Genomic DNA, 26,923 nt, shown 5'->3' on the forward strand with positions numbered 1-26,923 from the left:
GCAAACTATTCAATGTACAAATATGGAACTGGCCTCAATGTATACTGGAAGAATTGCACATGTTTGTATTTTACTTCTATGTGAGGCAACAAATTATTAAGACGATTACAATTTGCAAACATGTATTTTCTTACAATCTAACTGAATTTTCACACAAGGTAAACTACTTTTGCCACTGAAATTAGCTGAACACATTATGCACACAAAATTTGAAAAATACAAGACATTTTTATCTACTCTGTAATGAGATAATTTCGTTAAATATAACGCATAATTGCTCATGTGTGTAGCACTTTAGCTGTTGCCCGTGCCATTTCATTAGGAGAAACAGATCGCTAGGTTTGTAATAAACCAGTTAATTTTCCTTATCTGCCTACTTACGAGGTGCGTTCAAGTTCTAAGGCCTCCAATTTTTTTTCTAATTAACTACTCACCCGAAATCGATGAAACTGGCGTTACTTCTCGACGTAATCGCCCTGCAGACATACACATTTTTCACAGCACTGACGCCATGATTCCATGGCAGCGGCGAAGCCTTCTTTAGGAGTCTGTTTTGACCACTGGAAAATCGCTGAGGCAATAGCAGCACGGCTGGTGAATGTGCGGCCACTGAGTGTGTCTCATTGTTGGAAAAAGCCAAAAGTCACTAGGAGCCAGGTCAGGTAATTAGGGAGCATGAGGAATCACTTCAAAGTTGTTATCATGAAGAAACTGTTGCGTAACGTTAGCTCAATGTGCGGGTGCGTTGTCTTGGTGAAACAGCAAACGCGCAGCCCTTCCCAGACGTTTTTGTTGCAGTGCAGGAAGGAATTTGTTCTTCAAAACATTTTCGTAGGATGCACCTGTTACCGTAGTGCCCTTCGGAACACAATGGGTAAGGATTACACCCTCGCTGTCCCAGAACATGGACACCATTTTTTCAGCACTGGCGGTTACCCGAAATTTTTTTGGTGGCGGTGAATCTGTGTGCTTCCATTGAGCTGACTGGCGCTTTGTTTCTGGATTGAAAAATGGCATCCACGTCTCATCCATTGTCACAACCGTGGCACCCACCTGGATGACACTTTTCGCATTTTCAGGTCGTCATGCAGGATTATGTGCACAGAACCCACAGAAATGCCAACTCTGGAGGCGATCTGTTCAACAGTCATTCGGCGATCACCCAAAACAATTCTCTCCACTTTCTCGATCATGTCGTCAGACTGGCTTGTGCGAGCCCAAGGGTGTTTCGGTTTGTTGTCACACGATGTTCTGCCTTCATTAAACTGTCGCACCCACGAATGCACTTTTGACACATCCATAACTCCATCACCACATGTCTCCTTCAACTGTCAATGAAATTTAATTGGTTTCACATCACGCAAATTCAGAAAGCTAATGATTGCACGCTGTTCAAGTAAGGAAAACATCGCCATTTTAAGTATTTAAAACAGTTCTCATTCTCGCCGCTGGCAGTAAAATTCCATCTGCCATACGGTGCTGCCATCTCTGGCACGTACTGACAATGAAATCAGCCTTGTTTTAAAACAATGTGCCTGTTTCTCTCTCTTTCCAGTCTGAAGAAAAAAAATCGGAGGCCTTAGAACTTTAATACACCTCGTATTTCCAAACCTGTCTGCACACAGACCATGCTTTCGAACGTCAATGGTGATTGTGTCGAGTTCAATGCGCTGCTGAATGTTCAGAAATGATTTAACTTGTGCATACAATACGTGTCCCCAACATGGTATACGTGATTGCAACGCACTCCAATGGCAGTTGTCAGTATTTGGCTCATAAATAACACTATTTATGAAATGGACGAGTGTAAAATTTCTATATTAGCTCTATTAAAACATTTCCTAGCTTGCCAAGATGCTAGTCAGGTTGTTATGTCTGTAGTATACATAAATAAAGACTTTAATGTCCATGAAAATCTTATAAAGCAAAAAAGAAAGTACCATGTCCAGTCAATGAAGACTTCAGTTTAACAGAAATAGTGCAAGAACTTTACAATAGCTCTTCACAAGAGCTAAATATTATTTCATCATTCTCACTTCTTCGTACACCCGTAAGGTCGTTCTTACTTGATCACTATTCCTATTCAGAATCAGAATCTTTGCAATGTATGAAATACAAAACTTAAAAGGAGAAAGGGAAAAATATCTTACTGTGATAGTGCGAGCGGTCCTGTAGATTAAGCCAATCAAATAAACCCACTCCTCAAAAAAGAAAGCACTTACATTTACATAACATTGAATGGTGTAGTATAGATAAATACTGAACTAACAAGAAAGTATCAGAACCTATAAAAACATGAAGGTTAGTAAAAAAAACTGGATATACTGAGGCAAGAACCACCAACACATCATCACACTTTTGCTTATGAATCTGTGAGGCTACCTACTGCTCTAAAGCAACAACCAAGTGTTTGACAAGTATACCTAGCATGTTACAGCTCCTGAAAGTTTTAATCGTAGCTACATTACTAACTGGAATTTAATTATGGCAAATTATACCAAAAACAATGCATTTTCGATGGTTCATTATGTGCCGTTGCCTTTAAACAGTATAATCTCATAAGACACAAGTTACAATAATTATTTAACCACGAATTTGAAGGTTCTCATAATTTTATTTAAAAAATCATAATTAACAGGGTGTTTTCAGCTATGTACTGAAGGGCGACAGCTTGGCTGTGACAGATTATGTTCTGCAATCTCACTGATCAACATTTCTGACAAGCTAGATACTGCTTCACACAATGGCAAGACTCCCCAACATGCTAGTTCACACTAAGACGCCAGAAAATTGGCATGCTCAACATTCAAATACACAGTCATTTGTTAACAGACTAACATAACAAAATGTAAGATTTATACTGTGAGAAAACATGATGAATTTCTGAAAATGTCAGTGACACAGTTGTCTGATGTGTACCCACTAGGTCTTCTGTACATCAGTCTGAAAAGTTTTGTCTGCTAAATAGCACTAAAGTGTTCTCATTTTTGCTTCTTTTGAAAGCTCATCCCCTCCTCTCATGATTTTTGAGAAGGTAGTTCACCAACCAAATAACATTTTTACGGTTTAACTTCTATAGCTACTCTCTTCGGTATTTCTTGGGGCTACCTTCATCTTTTTTGCTCCCAAGCAACATGAATTCTATCATTTTTACTAAAAAGGAAAGGAAAAATAAATATCAGAACTCAACCTCAACACAACTTACTCAGCACTAAGTACGCTACACAGCTCGCTTCAAGAAACGAGATATCCTCTGCTTGTGAGAAACTTCTTTAGTTTAATTCATATGAAATCTGAGTGTTCTTCTTGTTGTTGAGAAAATTCATCTATCCTTTTACTCAATCTGAGAACATTCTCGGGTGAAGTATATTCTCAGTCTTACTTCAAGTCATGCAAACCTGGAATATTTTCCAAAATTAAGAGAATGAAGTACATTTATGTTTTCCTCATACAACCCATTATTTCATTCCTCATACAACCCACATTTCACAACTTAGCTACTTCGTGTCAAACTTGAAATGAGTCACATGAAAGAAAATTGTCATCATTCATTACTTGAAGGGGATTTTTATTTTTTGTACTTCGTGTTCTGTTGCTTGCTATCACAGGACTGAAAAACTTGGGTAGCAAACACGCACTGACCAAAATAGATTAATCTAAGCTTAGGGGAAGGGTATTAGGCACAGGATACCCGGTGTTTAGGCTAAGAGGTTTTGGGACATGATTCATTTGTGGGATGGAATGCAAATTAAGGAAGTGTTGCTAAAACCATCTCATGAAGTACTACCCATGTACCAATTCTTACCTACAACTCCCTCCATCACAGGTCTCTCCATTGAAGACTGTAAGCATCTCAAGCATCTGTGTGAACACTTGTTAAATTTGGAAATTTCAAGGCAGGACATTGTATGCTGCAAAGCACTCACTCCACGCCACAAAAATTCAGTTCCCCTTATTTGAGTATGTATGGAGGAGATGGCAAATACAGAATGAGTTATCAGTGCACTGAATTCTTTTTTAGCAATTTACAACATGGCATTATCTCTTCCCACATATTCTTCAAATTCTATTTTGTGTTCTCTTAAATATAAGTTTTATATCATCTTGACAAGTTTCCTTTTAGTGTAGTGTGCTACTTTGGTATTTGTGACCATCATTACTAGGCTTATTGCGTACATTATAATACATCATGTCAATGAACTGATGCAGCATACTATCATGAAGAAAACTTAGCAATATTTGCCACAATTTAACTTTTGACTGATAACATCTGGTGCGTGACTGATCTCCTGCATAGAACAAGAGCTAGATTACACTGGAAAGTGATTTGGGTTGGCAAAGCAAACAAACGCATAAGTGCTAGGTAGCCTACATTGTTTCTGTATTCCTCTGCTCCCATTGCGAAGTGCAGCATTTTGTAAAGTGTGTTTAACAGTTCAGTTTTCAGCAGCTGTTGCTGTGAACTAGCTTTACTGTATTCGCACTGTTCAGTAACAATGTGATCTCTCTCAAGACGACATTTACCACAAAGTAAGTCACCTAACAACATGTAGCCCAACTTCAAAGTTATAGACAGTTGGAAGGTGAATTCCAGTCTGCAGGTAAGATTGCAATTGTTTGTACTCATAAGGTGAGTACTTTGAACTGGACTGCAATAGTGTGGATCAAATTTTAGATGTTTTGAGAAACAGATTATTATATTTGGTTTGTTTGGCACTCAACTGCATGTTTATCAGTACCCATACAAATTCTCAACCGAGAAGCGCACACAGGAAGGTAGCAGAAAGACTGTCCTTCATGCTGGTTTGTCTCATGCCTTCCTCTGAAACATTCTTTCTATTCCATTCCAAAGAGCAGGACTGCACCATGAAGAAATGAACAATACTGTTTTGCTGAATGGTTTTCTAATTTGTTGCTATGAAGTATTCCCCAGAATTCAACAATAGTAGTAATGGACAATACACCATACTACTATTGTTATGTTAATGATGCTCCAATAATGCAAAGGTAGAAAACATACTCTCCTCTGGCAACAATGGAACTTTTACAGCTGTACAAGTCAAAATATGCACACACCATATCGACAAACAAATACAATAACAAGGCTTCCTCTATGCCATACTCATTTCAGTCTTACTACATTTCCATGACCGGGTGAAAAGTTACTTTACAAGAAATAATAAGAATTTTAACCTCTGTGAGGTGAAATGTTGACAAAAGAAGCCATTAACAGACATTGCCCCACCAGGCTGATCTCTATTTATGAGCCATACCAAGAAGATAGTGAAACATTAATCAAGGATTACTGGAAGAACAAATCAGAGAGATCATTTCTGTCAGCTCCAACACTAGTTCTGGGTCAAAGAAATAGGGCAGTGTGACTCATTGCTTACATGATTATCACAGATACATACAGAATATTTGTGGACGTTAAGTAACCAGTTCAGTACTGTTATTTGTTTATTAATTACTATAGCTTACTGACTGCCTGTTAAAAATTATGCAGCGGAAGTAGGTATGTCACCTTTGGTCTGCACTGCTAACAGTGGTCTTCTCCATTTGCTCAATGCGGAACTGTCAAAAGTTGCGATTTATTGCCATTGCACAAAAGCTCAAAAACTCCTACTGAAAACAGCGAGTCAGGTCCAGTAAGTACATACCATTTTGGACAAAAACATTTTTCTAGAAAGAGCATTTCTAAAACCTTTTCCTACATGGTTGCCATCGTCGTTCAGCCATTTGTCACAGCAAGAAACCACCTTTTCTCCGCCCTCCTCTTAGTAGAGTGATGCCACTAGTGAACATTGCCACTGCTGAACACCTTTTTGCATAATCACTATTAAAGCATCTTCCCCCAAAAATCACATTTCTAGTTCAAGAACAAATGGTAACCAAAATGTGTAAGATCGAGACTGTTCAGAGGTGATCCAACTGCTCCCAACCGAATTGCTGAATAAGGTTTCGAGTGACATCAGCAGAATGGGGACATGCACTGTCATGAAGCAACACAATGCCTTGAGTAAGCATTGCAGACCTTTTGCTTTAAATTGCACACTTTAGTTTTTGAGGGATAGTGAGTGCCTCCACTCCACTGGCTTGTCTCGATTCTGAAGTGACAAGACAAACCAAAGTCATCACCAGTCACAATTCTGTTAAAGAATTCATCCCCCTCATCACTGCATCGGATAAGAAATGTCAAAGCACTACCAAGTCACTTCATTTTGTGTACATCCAGAAGCATTTTCAGAATCCATCAGGAACAACTTTTAAAAATTTTGGCAATTTGTGATGCATGCAAAACAGTTTTTGAAACTTGTGGAAATTCATCAAGAAGAATTATTATTGTGAATTGTCTGTTTCTTAAAATTTTCTCATTAACTTTCTCTACTAAGTCGTCATTGACAATAGAAGGCCAAACACTCCATGCACCATGAACATTGGCTTGTTGGACATTGAAATGCCTCACCCCCTCCTCCTCATTCCAGCAGTCAGACCACCATAAATCTCTACACGTTTACGATTAATCTCAGCTGGCTTAGCATTCTTTGCATTAAAAAAACTATATTACAGAATGCACTTCACAGTTGACAGACTCAAGATTCTATCAAAGACTGAACAACCACTAACAAATGCAAACAGCACAATCCTGCTGTAATGGCATCAGCTGAAAGACAATGAACAAGAGAGATGAGGGTGAAGTTGGAGGTGGAGAACTGTGACACTAGTGCTGCAGTTGGCGATAGAACGAAATGGTACTTACTTCCTGGACAGACCTCATACTTTTTGCTCCTATTCATGTACTTTTATTCGTTAAGTTGCACATTTCATGAAATTTTGTGACTTTTGTTTCAATTACCATAACAATAACATCCTGGCAACAATCATATGTTTTTTACCAATGGCTCACTCAGACTGCACGCTCATTCTAAACCATCTCAGGATTTATATTTTTTACTAGCAAATAATAAAATTTCATGAAGTATATAAACCACATTTCAGTCTCTTATTCTTTGGACCTGTGTTTTCATCAGAACCTGGAAAATCACTTTCTGTAAGTAACTGCAGAGAAACAGGTCTTCCTGAAGAACCAACAATAATGCTTGTAGTTTTCCCACTATGAAAACCAAATAGACATTAAAAAATTTTTCATGAAATTCCATCACACTTCCGTCTGCACTACACATATGGCATAGTATGTCCAGGCCCACAAAATACTTACTACAGAAGTAAGGGGCAAAAGCTAATTGTCAATGAATGAGTCAACAGATATAATTTTTAATATTTATTCTGAGAGACAGGGTGGCTTTACCAAAACGTTGATGCGACAACGATCATTTCTTGACTGGAGATAAAGAATTGTCAAAGATCAGTGAATTTGTAAAAACCTATTGAGCTTGCATTGTGAACTAGCCCAACATGCCCAAGGACACGATTTTCAGAAATGAAGTTCACAGAGAAGTATAATGTAATATGAAATAAAGAAACTCGACAAGCTACCCATTCACACTCACATAAGAATTATTATGTCAAAAATCTCCTCACAGCATGCCAAAATAAACCAGTACTGAAAGGCCAGAATTTCAAACACTGCATTTTATGAGAAATAATCTAATTTGGCATGAATGCGAACACATGACACCTGCATCTTCCCCATCACAAAGCAGGCAAAGCGGTCAGCTATCCACGAGGTACCCCTATTTTAATATGTTGGCCTTGTTAGGCCATAGGAACACAGCCCCTTTTAGACAGCTTGGTTCAGGAAATTTTTTGAACATCTTTTCACTAAAATACCTACTAACTTATTTTGTTGTTACCACTGAACTGTGCAGATCTGTTAATTTTGAGATAAGAATTTAAATTATCTAGTGCACAATTTTTAGTTGCACCACTGGAAAAGAAATTAGAAACGAATGATTTTACAAAATTGCACTCTGCTGACTTACAGGTATTACAACAGCATGGATTTGTTGAAACACAACAAACATCAAATTGTATGCATCTTACACAGTTCCTTTCCACCTGCAAGCCTAGAGCTCGTAAGAATATATTTTGGTAAGTGATTCTGGAAAGGTAAACCCTATTGTTTGACAAGGGAGTAGGTGACAGTGCATGTTGTTTGGAGCAGTAAAGAAATGTATGTGTGTTATTTTTGTCTTATTTCACATGAAGATTGTATCCAGACAAATTCAGTAACAATGCAACAGTATCAAAATCATATAAAGTGTCAAGCCTTTAAGCACTAACAACCATGTGTGCGCTACTGACTAATCTGAATGGCCAGGATGCAGTATGACCAGCACAAGTGTATAATGTGAGCAATATGCTGCCTATTGACTACTTACAAAGCCCAGCGGGCAAAATTTTATGTGCTGGCACTACAGCTGTAAGACAAGTTAAACAATCATTAGAGAGGAACACTGTATCCCCATACTTATCTTTGAGGAGCAGATAGTGACCTCTAACATTATTGTTGAATTTATATAGTCAAATCAAGACCTTCTGAACAACAGATGCAACAAAACATGACAGTCATGGCTGCACAGTGAGCTCCACCAAATTCTCTTGATAGAAATTTTAACTGTATGTGCATTAAATTGAAGTCAATCCTCAAATTTTTTTGAACATACGTCAACAGCACATCAAAAATTTGTATATCAATTGACTTCGACAAACCATTCTTGAAGAAAATGTTGAAAAATGTTTAAGTCTGAACTCTTAACAACCGAATTCTGTTGATGGCACCCAGTAATCCACCATATATTTAATTCTGTGGGACTTAATAGCTCTTAAAGCAACTATTGACCTATTTAACATTAGTAGATTCTTTTATTTGAAATAGACACAAAGGAGTATACAAAATGCTTCAAGACATTTCAACATGTTAAACTACTAGTGAGAAACAGTTCCCACAATGTCACTTTTTAGATGTCTTCTAATCACTGTACCACCACTATTGTGCAAGTATGGCAGTATGGCATGCAGAGGAATGGATATGGCAAAAAACGAAACATTGTAATTGAATCAAACATGTTGAACGGAGATTTTGTTGGAAAAATGCAACACTAAATTATATACCTATTGCTGTTCACTGACAGAATTCATCAGCATATCACAACAAGGTGGCTTTGAACACACTGCAATTCCTTTGAACAGACCACAAATCAACTATTTAGGAAACAGAATTACTTGACAACTACTCAGGAAATGGACTATTTACCAATACACTTCAGTTTGTAGGGAGGATTCTGACAGACCAACCTCACATTGTGGAAGGAAATCAGTCATGCTTTTCAAAAGAACAACATTGATATTCATTACCTTAACCAATTTAGATAACACACTGAACAAAATTCTGGCTAGTGGGAAAAAGGTTCTAACTGACACTACCCACCCAGTGTGAATGTCCCACCAGTGCACCACACCCCTCATAAGTGGAAGCCCTCAGACATGGCCAACTGATTCAGCTCACTTGCAGGTTGCTTGTGCACAACCTAAATTTTAAGACTCAATATTTTAGCTCAACACCTTCCATTTTTTGAGAAAAGCACCCCTAAAGCTCAGCAAACACAACGGAATCAACGGGATCAATAAATAATTGAAATCTGAACATCTATCATAATATACAGGGTCCAAAAACTTCCTAGAAATTAAAATTATGACTGCCCCTTATGTATCCATAAGCCCAAGCTGGTGAGCAAAAGGACTGCTAGCATAGTGACTAAGGTATTTGGCCAGGAATGGAAAAAACAATTCGTTTTCAAAATTAATTCTGCTGTTTTCTTAACTATATTTCTTCCATATCAAATTTTGTGGGAATAGGATGATTTACATGGCAAGTGAAACAGCAATGAATAATGAGAAGGTATGCAAAATTTCTGAAATGACTGGCTGGTAAATAACTAAAATTTTAATCCTGGTCACCTTTACAACTTTTTTCACTCAATGTTCCATATCTCCATTTTCCTTCGAACAACTGCATGGATGTATTTGGCCATGAACACTCAACGCAAATTTAGTCAAAGAATCAAGAACATCTAACAAATACAATCTTTGAGCAATTATGCTGTTTCATCTGAAGAATCAACAAGTAACTTTGGTAACATTTCAAATATTTGTTTTTAGAGAAGTAATTTTGACAATTGCCAGACACATTAACATTGCCTGAAAAATTAGTGCTAACCGTCCAGCATAAATTATGTTATGAATCGTGACTGCATCCACGTTATTGGCCAATTCTGACTGGGTTTAAGGACATTGCAATTTTGAAGCCTCAGAATAAAATTCTGCACCACACCTGACTGTAAAGAAGCTCACACAGCTGTGGTGCCTCATTATTAAATTTGCACTAGTCTTAATATGGTTTTCATACCATGATGCTTTAAACATTTAATTCTTTAATAATTAAAGCCATTTCATAAATTTACTTGCCTACCTTATTATTTGTTTGCTTAACTTATGAACCCTACTATTCCTAAAAATAAATGTGCAAGAAGTATAAATGAACTGCATAATTTGTTGTGGAATCTAACACAGGTTTCCTGCTCCCCAGCCTAATGCATCCGTCACTATGCCAACATGCCAGTGATGCTTTCATTACTCTGTGCGTGCAAACTGGGGCAGCTGTGTACCAAGTTTCTTTATGCTGTTCATAGGAGAATAGAGGAGTGCACACCCTATATGCAATGAAAATGCTCAATTTTCAATTATCTATCAACCTCGCCGATTTTGAGGAGATTGGGCATCACGAAATTTGAGGATGGTTTTCTAAAAAGTGGAAGGGTGTTAAGATACTTTGCATCTCATTTTAGGTTGTACACAAGCAAATTAACAAATAGAAGTCAAATCAGTTGATCGCATCTGAGGTTCTCCCCATCAGTAAGATGTTAGTTGCATTTAATAACATTAAAAAATGTAACTGTACAACACAGGAAAATTGAAAGACAAACCTCCAATGGAAAATCCAGAATGGAATGTCATATTATGAAAAGGATAGATTGCTACTCACCATATAGTGGAGATGTTGAGATGCAGAGTCGAAAACATGCGAGCGAAAGACTGTCTCCGCCGAAAGCCCTAAATTACACACACACACACACACACACACACACACACACACACACACACACACACACACAGAACGACAAGTGTCTCTGGCTGCTAAAAAACCTTCTAGTGATAAGCACCTAACGAAGGTGCAGCACATCCCTGGGTTCATACCTTTTTTATAACCAGTGGGTGTATACCATTCAGTATTCAATACAACAAACTCGCATACAATCCAATAAAGTAAACCACTTTTATTCTTTTATTCTATGCACACAAGAAATTTCACTGTTATTATCAACTTAGCCAACTAATTGACCTCAAACCACAGAAATTAATATTACCATGTTAGCAACTGAAAATTTCATGCTTAACTAAATTATTCAACATTTAGACTCATCATGTAGCTTACGGAAAAGCTGAACCATTTTCATATCATCCTACTTTGCCCAATATATAATGAAATTTTTCTACAAAATTCTATATCCAAGGAAATACAAGTACCAGTCCTGTCCACTGCTCAATTCAATGTCATGAACATAATCTACATATTTTTAAATGTCAAATTCTTCCAAAGGCAATATACAAATTAAAATTCAGCCATTTGTCATTTTGCAATGACAAATAAGTAATGTAGATTGTAACATACATTTCACTTACTTGGATCAGTGGGATGTTGCTGATTCTGCCATGGCTGATAGCCTCCGCCCCATCCTTGCGGGGCGAAGTGTTGGGGAGGGCCTTGCCTGGAATAATACATCCTACCAATAGTTCTTTTTGGGCTTAAATCACCACCTTATTAGATTAAAGATATTATAAGTACAGAACTATGCTCTTAATATTTTCATAACTTACCCTCCAGGTGGGCCTTGACCAATGGGGTACTGCGTTGGGGGCGCACCGCCAGGACCAGGTGGCTGAAACAAATAAATCGGCTGTCTCGAAATAGTTTAATGTTGTCGTGCAAGACTTTACAGTATACAAGCAAAATAAAAAACAAACAACATTATTAATTTTAAATTTCTGACACTACAGCTAAGGTTTTAGAATACACTCAACTGTGTAAGTAATATAAATGAATAGAATGAGGACACTTTATGGTCAGTCCGTATCAAACAAAGAAGGTTTTGATCTAACTTCCAAACTGCTGACAATAGGAATCAAATTTGGAACAAGCTTTAGTTAGATATGTAATGTATTAATGCTGCCACATCTGTTTAAATTACCTACAATCTAAATGATTAATACAAACCTATTGTTAATCTAATACTAAATAACTAGCAAAATATCTGCATAACTTAAAAGACACCTACAATATAAACACAAGCAGAATAATTATTTTAAGTATGTTATGTGATGATTTGTATGATATAATGATGGCGATCATATCCAAGGTTAATGGGTAGACTTCCTGTACGCTCCTCGGGCTTAACCTTTCCTTGCATAGAATTAACTGTCAGGTCTTTAATTTCAGGAATGAAAAATGAAGCACTCTTTCAGTAAAAAAAAAAAAAAGTTTACCATGTGCTGTGGCCAAATAGTGATATTCTCAATCTTTTGAAAACATGTTACGAGGTTTTCCTGTTTTTTACTGCACAGCAAGGCCATAATTACAGTAGTCTATATATGTTACAAAATTTTTCCTTTAATATTGGATCAGCTCTGAAAAACTTTAATTGCTACTGAAGGCACAATTCAAATGTTTGAGCATTCTCATCATCATATCACATAAAAAGGCTACAGTGCGACCGCTAGAGGTCCAGTGGCAGGACTGAGAATCTTTAAGCACAAAGAGATGCCTAAGTACCTAAACAAATTAACTCATAAGAGAGGTTTAGTTCCTCGGATACTTTAAACTATGGAAGTGGAGAAACTATCAAACGGAATCAAAGCCACAACAAAAACTCTGTCTGTTCCTTGCAAAATGATCTAACAAGGGGAGGGTCAAACTCAACACATCAAAATGTCCCCTGGAAAAATACATAAAAAGAAAAGCAGTCAAAATTTTACAACTGTTAAAAAGCACTGCATTAAAAGACTTCAAAAATGCCAAATGCGAAGACCACCAGGTGAACGGAGAAATGTACAACACTACCATGGCTGTAGCAGACTGTGTGTGTGCAACACAGCAGACACACACAGCCTCGGTCAACAGCACATCGATAAACAGATAACATGACAATCTTAATTTCTAACGCGGATTTAAGTTTTTGTTCATTGTGCCCAAACATCTGTTAGTGACATTATTTGCCAGAGTTTATATCTCATTAATGTTGATAATCATTACCAGTTGCTTTCTGTGGCAGAGATTAGTGATTTGGGGGGGGGGGGGGGGAAAAATCAGTATTTCACTGAGGTTTTTTTTTTTCCATATATCCCTGCTAATAACATCTACCCTTGTGCAGTTTCTGGAGTTTCACAGTAATTTGGAATCCAAATAAGATTCTCAATCTTGCAAAGCTTAATACCAAGAACATGGTATCCAGTAAACATCACCTACTTATTTGCTTGTTAATTCCTTGGACATTCATTTGAATGATGAAATTTCACCTGACTGTGGAAGAAATAGGAAATAATTCTGATGATTAATGAATTGTGGTTCGAGCGAAGGTAGTTGTGCCAATTTGAGCCTGAAACAAGAACACCCTGCTAGCCTAAACAAAACATTTATTGCAGTAACTTTCAGTGACAAACTGAGCTTTTTGTTGAACAAACATGGGAGAAAATGCTTTGGATTAAGCTGTGTGTTAGTGTGGTTCTGTTCTGTAAAATGTGAACGTGAACTGCATAAATTCAAGGAATTTGTAACATGAAATGCATGTCAAAATGAAACCAATGGTAAAAAAGGAAAAAAAGAATTTGAAAGATTTGGAATTGTTCATGAGAGAGAATGCACCATTACTGATGGATATCTAGGAGACTGGCCCCACCAAATTGCAAGAGATGAGAATTTCTTATTTCTAGGCTGCTCTAGCCTTGAACAGGTTTAGGCAATCATACAGAACAGTACGTAATAAAATTACAAGTTTACTTCAAGTAAACGTGTAAAGGATACACTGTAATATGCAATATTATGCACAAAGAAATTCATATGAAGACAAAGCTTGCTGTTATTCCCACAGCTTCTGTGTGTAATGCTAATTAGTTAGTTTCCCTGGCAGAACTGCATGCAAATTGTGATTTGTCTTTGAGGCAAAAAAGGTCACTTGTGCAATCAATGAATGCTGTGATGTACATGGTAATGTCAGTGGCATATATGTGTGGTTTACTGTTCCTGTATCATCATATTTGTCTTCAGCAACTTCAAGGTAAATTAACACCAAAATAAAAAAACTGCAAAAATCTTGGAAAGAACATATCAAAATCAGGGAAAATAGGAAAGAATTTTCAACATTTCATTCATAATGTCTTCCCATCTGTTACAGAAAATAATTCATTGTTTTTGTTGAACTCTTGGCCTGGCCATAATGCTGCCTCTTGTTTCTGTGGACAGTGAAAAAACTGTTGACATTCCATCCAGAATAACTACAGTAATTCCATCCGAACAACTACTGTAATTCAGTTCCCAATTTTGACAGAAAATAGCACTTCTCAGATACTGTCAGTCAGTGTAACTTCCAATAGCTCTTGTCATTTCAGGTCAACAGAACAGTATTCTTAAACTTCTGTTTGTGTGTATTTTTTGAAATTTGGTGCAGTAAACCTGGTATGTAGCACAATATGCTGAACATGTCCAGGACCATTTTTACTCCAACCTAATTGTCTAAATAAAAGCAGTAATTACTGTGAGGCGCTTCAATGCATTAATTTTTTGTCAGCTGTGACTGGTGTAAGAAATACATTTACTGCATTCAACGTACACTGCATTTTTGTGATAACGATGGAGAATGAATAAGGATCCATTTCAGTTTGCAAAATGTACAATTTTCACCATTTATAAGAACTGTGTTACAAGAATTTTAATAAAATCACATATGCATAAGAAATCTCACTTCAACAGATTGAAGTCCCAATTGGTGCCAGTCTCTGAAGTGACAAACACTGCCACAATTTTATTTCCTCTGCCAGTCTTCTTTGTAAGAGTTACGTCTACAACAGTGAAGCTGTCTATAAGAACTACAAGCTATTCAAAAAGCTAATGTGAAATTTTTGGTGTGGTTTATGTGCATAAAATTCCCGTGTGTGCACTACACTTCTATGCACTACACTCAACAAATATTGCTTCGTTGTTACCAATCTGCACACTAGTCAGGAAGGGCTGCACGCACAATTTCAATGACGACCTTTTTGGCCAAAAGCTTACTTGTTTGACAGTCTTTTTGTCGTGCCTGTCTGTGACTTAGTATCTCCACTATATGGTGAGTAGTATTCCATCCTGTTAACAATGTTGTCATTCTATTATGCCTTTTCCATTGTTTGAAGCACAATAATTAGTGCGGTAAGTATCTCACCATCCACATTGGCGTAACTCCCTTGCAGTCATATGTATTACCTAAAGGAAGCTTTTTAAGTAAGAGGACATTTCACTGTTCTGCCATGCTGCTGGTACAAAACATTTCTGATATACTGAAAATTATAATTTTCTTCTTTGCCAGGCACTTGATGCAGCACTGATCACTGCTTTGATTAATGTTTCTAACATTAAAAGAAAGCCACATTTCATTCACAATAGATTGTGGCACAATATCAGAAATTAATTCTTGCATTTTCTCCAAAATAGCTATCATTAAGTACTTCATCCACGTGTGTCAAAAGCTCATCACACTTCAAATACATACTCCAGCACTTTCTCAAAGTTTCCATCAATTGATGCAATGCATACTGCAGTCAGTCTCATTTGGTAACAGTTGATAATGCACACATCAAGCAAGCACCATTTCTATTAATTTGTTCGTAAATCTTAATGGCACACTAGTTTTTCTTTATCTGAACAAAACACTCAATTCAATTTGTACCATGTGTACAAAACTAACTATTCCACGCTTTAAGCTGGCAAGCAACTTATTTTACTTCACAGTGTCGAGCAACACAAAAGATCACATTTCCTTAGCCAACACTCAGTGCCTGGATAATAATTATATATCTTGTTTTTATACGAAACTAGATGTTATGAAAGTAGATCTTACCATTCCAATCTTTTCACTAATGATTCTCTTCGCCTGTTCTATTTGGTCTGGTGTCCCACGTATCACAAACACTTTTTCAGCAGGATTAGGGGGCGGTCGCCTGTCCAACTCACAATGTGCCCCCGACTGCTGGTTGATTTGTTTGATTGTCTCACCACCTGAAAAATTCAGCTGTCTGAACAAATCTTAACTTCTGACATACAGAGTTCAGTAAATTGATAACAATCCAGTGAAAATAAAGGAACTAAAGAGGCCTACTTCCAAACAAGTTTATAGACAAAAGCAGCATTTAAATGTACTTGCATTATAACCTAATATTCAAAAACAAGCACTTATTTCTGGCAATAAACTTATGTTATACAGGGTGATTCAAAAAGAATACCACAACTTTAGGAATTTAAAACTCTGCAATGACAAAAGGCAGAGCTAAGCACTATCTGTCGGCGAATTAAGGGAGCTATAAAGTTTCATTTAGTTGTACATTTGTTCGCTTGAGGCGCTGTTGACTAGGCGTCAGCATCAGTTGATGCTAAGATGGCGACCGCTCAACAGAAAGCTTTTTGTGTTATTGAGTACGGCAGAAGTGAATCGACGACAGTTGTTCAGCGTGCATTTCGAACGAAGTATGGTGTTAAACCTCCTGATAGGTGGTGTATTAAACGTTGGTATAAACAGTTTACAGAGAATGGTTGTTTGTGCAAAGGGAAAAGTTCTGGACGGCCGAAAACGAGTGATGAAAATGTAGCACGCATCCAGCAAGCATTTGTTCGCAGCCCAGGAAAATCGACTCGCAGAGCTAGCAGAGAGCTGCAAATTCCACAATCAACTGTATGGAGAGTCCTACGAAAAAGGTTAGTTATGAAACCTTATCGTCTGAAATTAGTTCAAGCACTGTCTGCAGCTGATAAGATTAAAAGAATCGATTTCTGTGATTTTATCCTTGCTCAAATGGAAACAGATGAATCTTTCGTTTCAAAGATTGTGTTTAGTGATGAAGCAACTTTCCACACTAACGGGAAAGTCAACCGTCACATTGTCTGTATATGGGGCACTGAGAATCCGCGGGAAACAACTCAGTATGAACGTGACTCGCCTAAGGTGAACGTTTTCTGTGCCATTTCAGCCAATAAAGTTTTTGGTCCCTTTTTATTCAAAGGTGCTACTGTAACTGGACTACAGTATCTGGAGATGTTAGAGAATTGGCTGTTCCCTCAGCTCGAACAAGAAGCACAACAATTCATATTTCAGCAGGATGGAGCGCCACCACATTGGCACTTATCTGTCCGTAACTACCTGAACGTCAACTACCCGAGGCGACGGATCGGTCGCCAGGCAGCCCGTGACAGAGCACTTCATCACTGGCCTCCAAGAAGCCCTGATCTTACCCCCTGCGATTTTTTCTTATGGAGGTATGTTAAGGATATGGTGTTTCGGCCACCTCTCCCAGCCACCATTGATGATTTGAAACGAGAAATAACAGCAGCTATCCAAACTGTTACGCCTGATATGCTACAGAGTGTGAGGAACGAGTTGGAGTATCGGGTTGATATTGCTCGTGTGTCTGGAGGGGGCCATATTGAACATCTCTGAACTTGTTATTGAGTGAAAAAAAAAAAAAAAACCTTTTTAAATACTCTTTGTAATGATGTATAACAGAAGGTTATATTATGTTTCTTTCATTAAATACACATTTTTAAAGTTGTGGTATTCTTTTTGAATCACCCTGTATATTTCCAACTCATTATTACCAAAAAATTTGAAGAAGCGAACAAAAAATTATAAAGGCTTTAGGATTTAAATGAACTAATTCTGGAAACAACTTCTGATCCTGCAATCATTTTAACTATTTGAGACATATTTCTGATGTCCTCTTGTAAAGAATTTGGTGACGTGGATTGTCGAGAAATAGCAATGGAAGAATACATGAGAACTATGCTTGTATACGTCTAAATAAAATTCCTCACTGGAACCAACACTACTAATCTCATTCCTACACGCAATCAATCAGTTAAAAGTCTCCGATTTTCCATGGAGTTCAGTCCAGTCTAATTACTACAGATGTTCAGGTCAATGAGACAAGATGTTACCTTCCCAATACTGACTGCAACTATAATAACTATCATATCAGTGGTTCATCCCTTGTACTTACAGAAGTAACTATCCTGTCAGTAGTAGTTTCAAATATAGCCAATTTAACTTTCAGTTTTGACAACTGCAGCTACCACACACCACTAATTACTAAACAATGCTTATTGCATAGTTCAGAACACCAAAATAAAATTATTAACATAGTTACCACAAAAATTGGAAGTGTGTTTTTTTACACTATCTTTAATTGAACCTTTCCTCCCATTTTTGTTTTCAATTCCTGCTCAAAAGAAAGGAGGTTTGAGATGGAAGTACATCAACTATTTTACTGTGCGGTGTCTGCTTGCTTTCAATTTATTCTCAAGTCATGAAAAATGGCATGTAATACAAAAATTGGAGCTCAAGGTATGCTGGAGGACTGAGCAACAATTCTGAAACACCTGTACATGCCGCAGAATTTCTCACACTAGTTTCTTATACGCAGTATTTGCTTCATACAAACTACAACATTAATTAGCAACTTTCATTGCATTTTGACACCAATCAGATCTGCTGCGCGCGCGCACACACACACACACACACACACACACACACACACACACACACACACACACACACACACACGCGCACACACGCGCACACACACGCGCACACACACACACACACGCGCGCGCGATGATCAATGGCAAAGTTTGTTTTCCTCTAATTCTTTACACATGCACCTTACGTTCAAGTAAGTCACAACACGACATTTCAGTAACTCATAATTAAGCTTTACTTTTATTTACAAACACACTAAATCCTGACTCAGTTTATCTTCTGACAAACTGGCGACATGAATAGTCGCAACTGCTCAGGATTAACAACTTAATACATGTTAGCGACACCAAAGTTTTTACCCACTAAGTATGAAGAATTGTAAGCTCGATGTCCAGCAATATATGTTAATGACAAACTCAATCAAATACGGCTACATCCTGGGTTGTAATTAAATAATCAATAATACAGTCAAATGACTTCATTAAAAAAAATGTAGAACTTCAGGACATCACAGTTCAGTGCATCTAACTTGCCTTCTCTCCAGTTCCAAAAGAAAAAGATTATTGTTTAACATCTTGTCAATGACAAGGTTATTAGAAACGAAACAATGTGGAAGGAAGTTTAGCTAGTCATTTTTCAAACCAATCCTCCCAGAATCCGTTTTAAGTTATTTAGGAAACCATGGTCCTCCGATCAGGATGGTCCGACAGTAATCTGAACTCATCACCCCCGGGTACATGTCCAGCCTTTCCTTGTATCCAAGTCCTTCATAAGCAGTGACACAGGCATGTAAGCACAAAGATATTAGGAACTACACAGGGGATAATTACTAATAACTGATATCCTCAAGGATTCATATGGTGTTCCATTTGTCACATGCTAATCACATGCAATGAATCACAGAAGTGTTTCCTCCCACAATAATTACTAATTGATTGTATATATTCAGATTACTAAAATCCTTTCAGCCAAACTAAGTCAACGTTACAACAGAAAAAAATAGTTAATACTGACAAGGGAAAATGAAGATTTATGACAAACGGGTGGTGTTACTAGTGTTAGTTCTACATAAATAATTTATGAGTATAGGTGACCACTCACCCACTGAGTCGTCATGAGGTGCGCGCACGCACGAGGAAGAAAACTTGCTAACTTATTTTGGCAGGTGGAGTAGAGCTGGGATGGGCAGAGTGGAAAAAGGGAAGGCAGAGGAGTTGGGAATGAATAGCCAGTGGGTTGGAGGAATGTAGCCGGTTTGCTGCCTTGGAATGCAGCAAGGGAGGTGGAATACATCGGTCTGCGAGCAGGTGGGGTGTGGCACACAATGAAGGTGACGTGGAAGCATGAGCTGGAAGGAGTTGACAGAACAGAGGAAGAGGAAACTGTTGGGTACAGCTTGTGGGGACAGTGAATTAATGTAGACTGAGGCCAGGAGGGTTATGAGTGGATGTGTTGCAAGGATGACCCGCCTGTGTAATTCAGAAAAGATGGCGATGAAGGGGAGGATTAAAAGGTCTAGTGTTAAGCGGCCATTGAACTCCAGCATGTTGTGACAATGGATGTTCAACTTTGCTCTTTACCAGTCTGGCAGTGGCCATTCACTCTGGCTGACAGTTTATTGTCATACCAACATAGAAAGCTGTACAGTGATTGTGGCAGAGTTGTTATGACATGGCTCATTTCATAGGTGGCCCTGACTAATGAAATAGGATACTCCTGTGACAGAATGGAATAGGAAACGATGGGTGAATGTGAGGTTTTGTACCTGGGTCTTCCCCTGGTATAAGATCCCAGTGGCAAGGGGTTGGGAGTGACACAGAAGATGGACCACAATGTGCAGATCGGGTATGCGACGGAATGCGGGGTGGGAAGTATCTTGGGCAGTATGTACATTGCCAGGCATGATAAAGGATTTATTTTGAAAGCTAGCAAGTTTTCTTTCTCTAATGTGTGGCCAACAATTGAATTATTCTGCTATCAGGGAATGTCCTTTTTACTGGTATGTCTTTTAGAGAAAACTCATGTAAAGTACATAGCAAACAGAAAAGCAATTTAAAAAAGGAAAAACTACGCAACATTTAGGAGCATGGTAATTTGCTGCTTTCTGGGAACTGTTAAGTTACTGCAAAACAGAATATTAAATCAACTGTAAACGTCGTTTGAAAAATCATGATTCAGCCTACAATCAAGATTTTCTGCACTCAGGTTATAATCATCACTTTCAAAATTAAATGTACACATATCTTGTAGGTTGAAAAACCTAAAACAGTAGTTGTCCTTAAAGAGAACTGACTGTTTCGCAAAACTGTATCAGCTTGTTTGTACCATTGGTCACTTTCTGAAAAGCCATGGGACAGCACCTAATGCAAGTTGATGTTTCGATATAAATCAAATGGTCTCAGTCTATACCAACAGCTGTTTCACTGCAGCCAACAGACAACCATAGGTGGCAGACGACAGTGTGTTCAATATGTGCTTGTAAACAGAAGCAGACGCATATAACGTAATTCTATATCACACAAATGTTAAATACATTTGAATTTTTTGTGGTTTAAATCTGATGTGTGTTCAACAATTCTACTCTTTCCTACAAAATATGTAGCAGTTACTGTGTAAGTCAAATTTATTATTAAAGGTATTTTGAAGTCTCTTCCTATTTCTAAAGATGTGTATCTTCTACTTCAAGTATTTAATTTTATCAAATTGCAAACATTGTCAGTTGTGGCATTTTTGTCCTATTTCCACTTACATCTGGAGATGTCATACACTTTCACATTTTTAGCAGTTGCAAATATGTATTTCAACTACCCACAAGAAGAATGAAGCATTTCCGCCCATTGTGACTGCACAAACTAAGAATTGTAATCACATCTAATTTACAAAGATTGGAGTCAAAATTCACGTAACATTGAATAGATTACCAGTAACAAACTTTATTGTTTTTGCCAAAAATATAGAACTACAAGCACTTTAAATCAGAAGACATTGAAACATTACATAGTGCGTCCAATTTACTTGAGTATAGTGCATCCAATTTACTCGAGTATCAGTTTTACCCAAATTAAGCACAATCACTTATCAGCATCAAGAGCACCTGAATCTTCACCCTCGCTAGATGATCCAGAATGCTGCTCACAGTCGATCATAAATAAGGACATCCCCAGTCCCAACAAGATGATTAGAGATTTCGGTTTTTTAAAACTTAACAAAAAGTTCTTCCAATATTGACTATCAAACAGCCCAAATCCAATGGCACACTTCTTAACAAGCACGTTGCAAATGGGCTAAGTCAGTTTCCTTCTTTCAGATTCAGTTTCACTCAATCACCAGTGTGGCCATGAAAATTCTCCAACATAAGCACTGATTTTGAGCAAAGAAGAGCCACTGGCCGCTTATTCCAAACAGCTGAAATTCTGCCTAAGACCAGTTCCTTTGCCATCCATCTATCACAAGCTCTTATTGTGATAACAGGTGGGAGGCTTTCTCCCTTGGGGAGGGTGTTCCAATTAAAACCATATGCAGTGGCAATTTTCATCCATCAGCCATAATGTTTAACGTTAACTAGTACTGTTGCTTTTCAGCGATGTTCATATTTGCACACTAGGTTTGCCTGCTTTATGTTACCACAGTGCTAGTTGGCATATCAAAATAAACCAGCATTTGGTCTACATTCCCTATCTGGGAAAGTAAATTATAATTTTCACATCTAAGTCTGATTACGTACCACTGAAAAAATAATAAACCGTTTTCCACACAAAACTTTAAATTCTACAGGCAATGTTTCTTCTACGTGCTATTTTGCAGCCTTCAATGTAAATCATTTCAATCATAAAAGTTTATCCACATTTTCTACTTTGAAGTAAAAAGTCGAGGCAGTCATCTGGATATTTGCACTTTTCGCCTCAAAATGCACACCAACTTTTCGAAGTACTTAGGAATTTCAGCTCAGCTGCACACCACAAAGGTTTTTTCAACGACGTCATATCTGGGTCCATCTTTCCACTTTCCATATTCCTCTGTATGGCTGATAAATCTGAAATTTTTCCACATAACTAATATGCTCCTTTCCCACTGTCACTTAACTTTTCACTCATCTTCAACTTGCATAACACTATTCCTTGAATTAGTCACATCACCACACCTCCCAATAAATCCAGTAGTATCGGAACACACACGTCGAGTTTAGACAGCCCGCCATCTAGCGGCAGAGCAGATGAAGCTACAATTTAGCAATACCTTTCTACTCTGCCAACGTAATAGTTACACTAGTTATGCTAGCATTGAAAAAGGACAACGAGAGAGAACTAAAAAATACTGTCTAATTGAAGTCATTTTTGAATTAAGTAGTGGGGCCTATATTTAAGATTCACTTTTCTACTGTAATATTGTGTCAAAAGTTCAGCTGCATCCACTATTTGCACGTGGCCTATATTCGCACTAATGCAGTACATCTACGGGCTGATCTCTCAATCTAAATACTGATAACTTGGAAGTAATGTGTTTAAGCTGTTATCAGAAGAATTCTCCGTTCCTAAGATACAGTGTACAGGAAGTGCAATATCAGGTCCTCAATAGAAGTATTACAATTACTAATGTACGCATCACACTGCTTGAGAGGAAAATCAGAGACTTCATAAAAGGACGTTCTTTGCTCCGTTGTTAAAAACGGATGATCAGCTGATCATGGTTAGCTAGTATACAGTGTAACTGAAGAAAAATGACATCATTCCATAAGAACTTTTACATGCTTGAAAGACTGTCTCTTCTCACAGTTAAATGCAAAAATAAACAGTATACCTTTGTTAATTGTCATGCTCCAATCAATGATGACATAAGAAAAATCCAAGTAAAGTGGAAGCATTCTGGTAACTTCTAGAATAAGAAATATCAAGAATTCCAAAATCATATGTTCTTATACTAATAGGGGATTTTAATGCACAACTAGGGAGGGAAAAATCGTTTCAAAAAATTGGATATTATCCAGCCCATAAAAGAAACAAAAATGGCACAAGACTAATGAGTCTTTGTAGAACATAAGGTAATGTCAACCTCCTTCAAAAAACTACAAAAAAGGCAAAAACATGGATCTCTCCAAATCCAAAACTAGAGAAGTTCCAGTTAGATCACGTGGCTATTTCTAAATGCAATTATAAAGAAATCATGAATGTAAAAATAGCAAGAAACAAGGAATTTGATTCAGATCATTACCGGACTAAGATTAAACAAAACTTTTCCCCAATAAAAACCAAGAGACAGCAAAAATTCAATATAATATAGGCAGGCTCAACATCACCAAATAGGTAATAAATTTTCAGGAAGAAATTAAAGGAACTAAATCAGGTAAACGGGAAGAAATATCTAAAGAAATCAAAAGGGCAGCGAAAAATGTATTTGGAACAACAAAATGAAGAAGAAAGTCTGGTGGAATGAAATCTGTGAAGAAGCAGTTACAGAAAGAACAAAGCAGTGGAAGAAATGGAAATGTTCAGGGAAGCCTGAACACCTTGATGCATTTAGAATGCAAAGGAAAGAAACAGCAAGAATAATAGAAAGGCTGTAAAAAGATCTTTTGAGCAATTACAACTTCTTGACATACAAAATCATTTTGTAAAAAATAACTTCCAGAATTTCTATCAGATGTTTTAAAAGTCATCTAAAGGGCTACCACACTCCAAGTATTTGCTTCACAGATGAAAATGGTAAAGTAGGTCTACGCAACAGGCAGAATTGTGAACTACTACGAAAGTACTTTGAAAAATCATTTAACTGTGAAGAACCAAACTCTAAGCTAGAATTTTCAGATCCCCATGAAAATACAGAAGCAGATCCACCACCTACAGCTGAAGAAATTAAAAAAGCAGTTAAGTACCCTAAAAAACATACAAGCCAGTGGAGAACACTCAATTACAGCTGAACTTATTAAATGGTCTCAACCAAAACTTGTAGCTAATCTTCAGCTTATGTTTGAAGAAATATGGGAAACTGAAAAGATTCCAGAAGACTGGAAAGTTGTTGCCAGTGGGTTATAAAATATTTTCAACAATGCTACTAAACAAGGTAGAAACACCACTTGATAGCCAATTGGGAGAGTATCAGAGTGGATTTAGAAAGGGCAAATCTTGAGAACAAATTTTCAACCTTAAGTCCATAATTCGCCAAAGACTTACAAACTCCAAAGATATAGTTGTAACATCTATAGATTTTAAAAAGCCATTTGACTCAGTTGATAGGGAAACACTAGATGAACCGATCAGAGAATTTGGAATCAAATCTAAATTAGCTAACCTTATTCGTGAAACACTCACAGACACCAAATCAACAGGGTGAAATATCGGAGGCATTGAACATAAGAACAGGTGTAAGACAAGGTGATGGCCTGTCTCCACTCCTCTTTAACTGTGTACTAGAGAAAATAGTAGAGAATGGAAACAAAAGCTAAAAGAAGAGAAGCTATCACCAATCAAACTGGGAACTAAAAACAAAGGTATTGAAATTCACTTTTTAGCATTTGCAGAGGATTTTGCCATTCTTTCTGAAAATCTAACAAATGCTGGAATACAAATCAATCTCTTAGAAGAAACAGCCAACAAAGCAGGTTTAAGAATATCTGTAGAAAAAAAATTATGACAAATATAAAAAATGCTCCAGAATCCCTAGCAACAGATATTGGCCAGATAAAGAGGGTAAACAAATTTAAATATTTGGGAGAAATTATCCAAGAAAATGGCTTAGAAAAATTCACTACAGAAGAAAGAGTACATAACACGGAGAAAGCTTATGGAATAACTAGGAATGTCTACAACAAAAGGAGTCTGTCTAAAAATTTGAAGATACAGCACAACAACACAGTAGTAAAACCAGAATGTCTTTATGCAAGTGAATGTGTAATTTGTAGTTCAGTACAAAACAATCTTTAAGTCCTAGGAAGAAAAATCATTTGAAAAATATTTGGACCATCAAAAACAGCGATTCTCTTCCCGAAGTTACCTAATCGGTATTTGAAAATCATTCCACTTGCAATAAAAGGAGAAACTGACCTGAGAAAATGTTCATGTTTGTAACAAGACAACTTGCCAATATCTCCAACAGGTGAAATTTTAAGTAGACATACATGCAACCACAAAGAACAGTTTTAACTCTCATAGTTACTTAAGTAACGAGGAGAGACAGGAAGGGGTTAAGGACACACAGATCACTCAGACTTAGGGGTGTGAGAGCAATATAAAGGACTAAGGGACAGAGGTCAGTGGCAGCACTGGTCCAGCTTCAATCTGGACATGATAGGGCTCACCGACAATTTTTGTCTGTGTGTGCACACCCATGTTGCGCGCGTGAGATGGCTGTACTTTGAATCCACCTTCTTAAACCAATTACTGGCAAGTCATTTTGCCTCCAGATAAGCATTCCCTTTGATACTGAAATACAAATCATTGTTCATATGTGCAAATTTAACTATTACCGACTACACGACAACCAAAAAATTGAATGTCAAGTTCACTGCACACTGTTTTACAGTTTCATTTCCCACATCCTGTTGCTTCCATTCCTTATGGTTAACAAGTTAACAGTCTAGTATTTCAAATTACACCAGCTCCCTAAAAAAACTAAAATTTAAGACAAACCAATTTCTTATAGGTATTAAAAGAAATACGTCACTCACCTCTACCTATCACAATACCACACTTTGCAGCAGGTATACTGAATGTAGCCTCTTGTTTATCCATTTGTCCTTGCTGCATCCCACCAGGTCTTCGATCCCAGCCACCACCACTGTTGAAATCACCCCCCCCTCGCATGCCCATTCTGTCATAAGGTGGTCCGCCCCCACCACCTGGACCACCTCGGCCCCGCCCGCGACCCATCTCATTGTCACGACGCTGTAATCACACATATTTTGTCAATATGATGCTAAAATTGGATTTGTAAACTCAAAAGAAAAGCTATGGCTCCTGTTGTGGCAGATATACATACCTAAATTAGCATAACCACAGGCATTACGCCAACATTTTAACTGAACTCTTCACAGAGATTTGGATTATCTTATTGAATTTTGCACTTTAAAAACGATATAGCACATGCTGTTTTAACAGTAAGAAATTGCTCTCTAAGATGAGTATACCGACACT

General features: G+C 37.5%; 1 protein-coding gene across 6 annotated transcripts in view; it reads right to left on the bottom strand.

Moving 5' to 3' along the window:
- LOC126195067 (far upstream element-binding protein 1) overlaps positions 1-26,923 on the bottom strand; it is an 81,816-nt gene that overhangs the window by 35,493 nt on the left and 19,400 nt on the right. For 3 of the 6 annotated variants that reach the window (XM_049933517.1, XM_049933516.1, XM_049933511.1), the window contains 4 exons: positions 26,458-26,674; positions 16,170-16,327; positions 11,899-11,978; positions 11,704-11,804 (listed from right to left, as the gene is read on the bottom strand). In XM_049933517.1, coding sequence (XP_049789474.1) covers positions 11,704-11,804; positions 11,899-11,978; positions 16,170-16,327; positions 26,458-26,674 — 556 coding nt within the window. The remainder of the gene's footprint in view (positions 1-11,703; positions 11,805-11,898; positions 11,979-16,169; positions 16,328-26,457; positions 26,675-26,923) is intronic. The other 3 variants (XM_049933514.1, XM_049933513.1, XM_049933512.1) reach the window with 3 other exon arrangements.

Source organism: Schistocerca nitens, chromosome 7 (assembly GCF_023898315.1).
Source record: "Schistocerca nitens isolate TAMUIC-IGC-003100 chromosome 7, iqSchNite1.1, whole genome shotgun sequence".
In the NCBI taxonomy this organism is placed as follows: Eukaryota; Metazoa; Arthropoda; class Insecta; order Orthoptera; family Acrididae; genus Schistocerca; species Schistocerca nitens.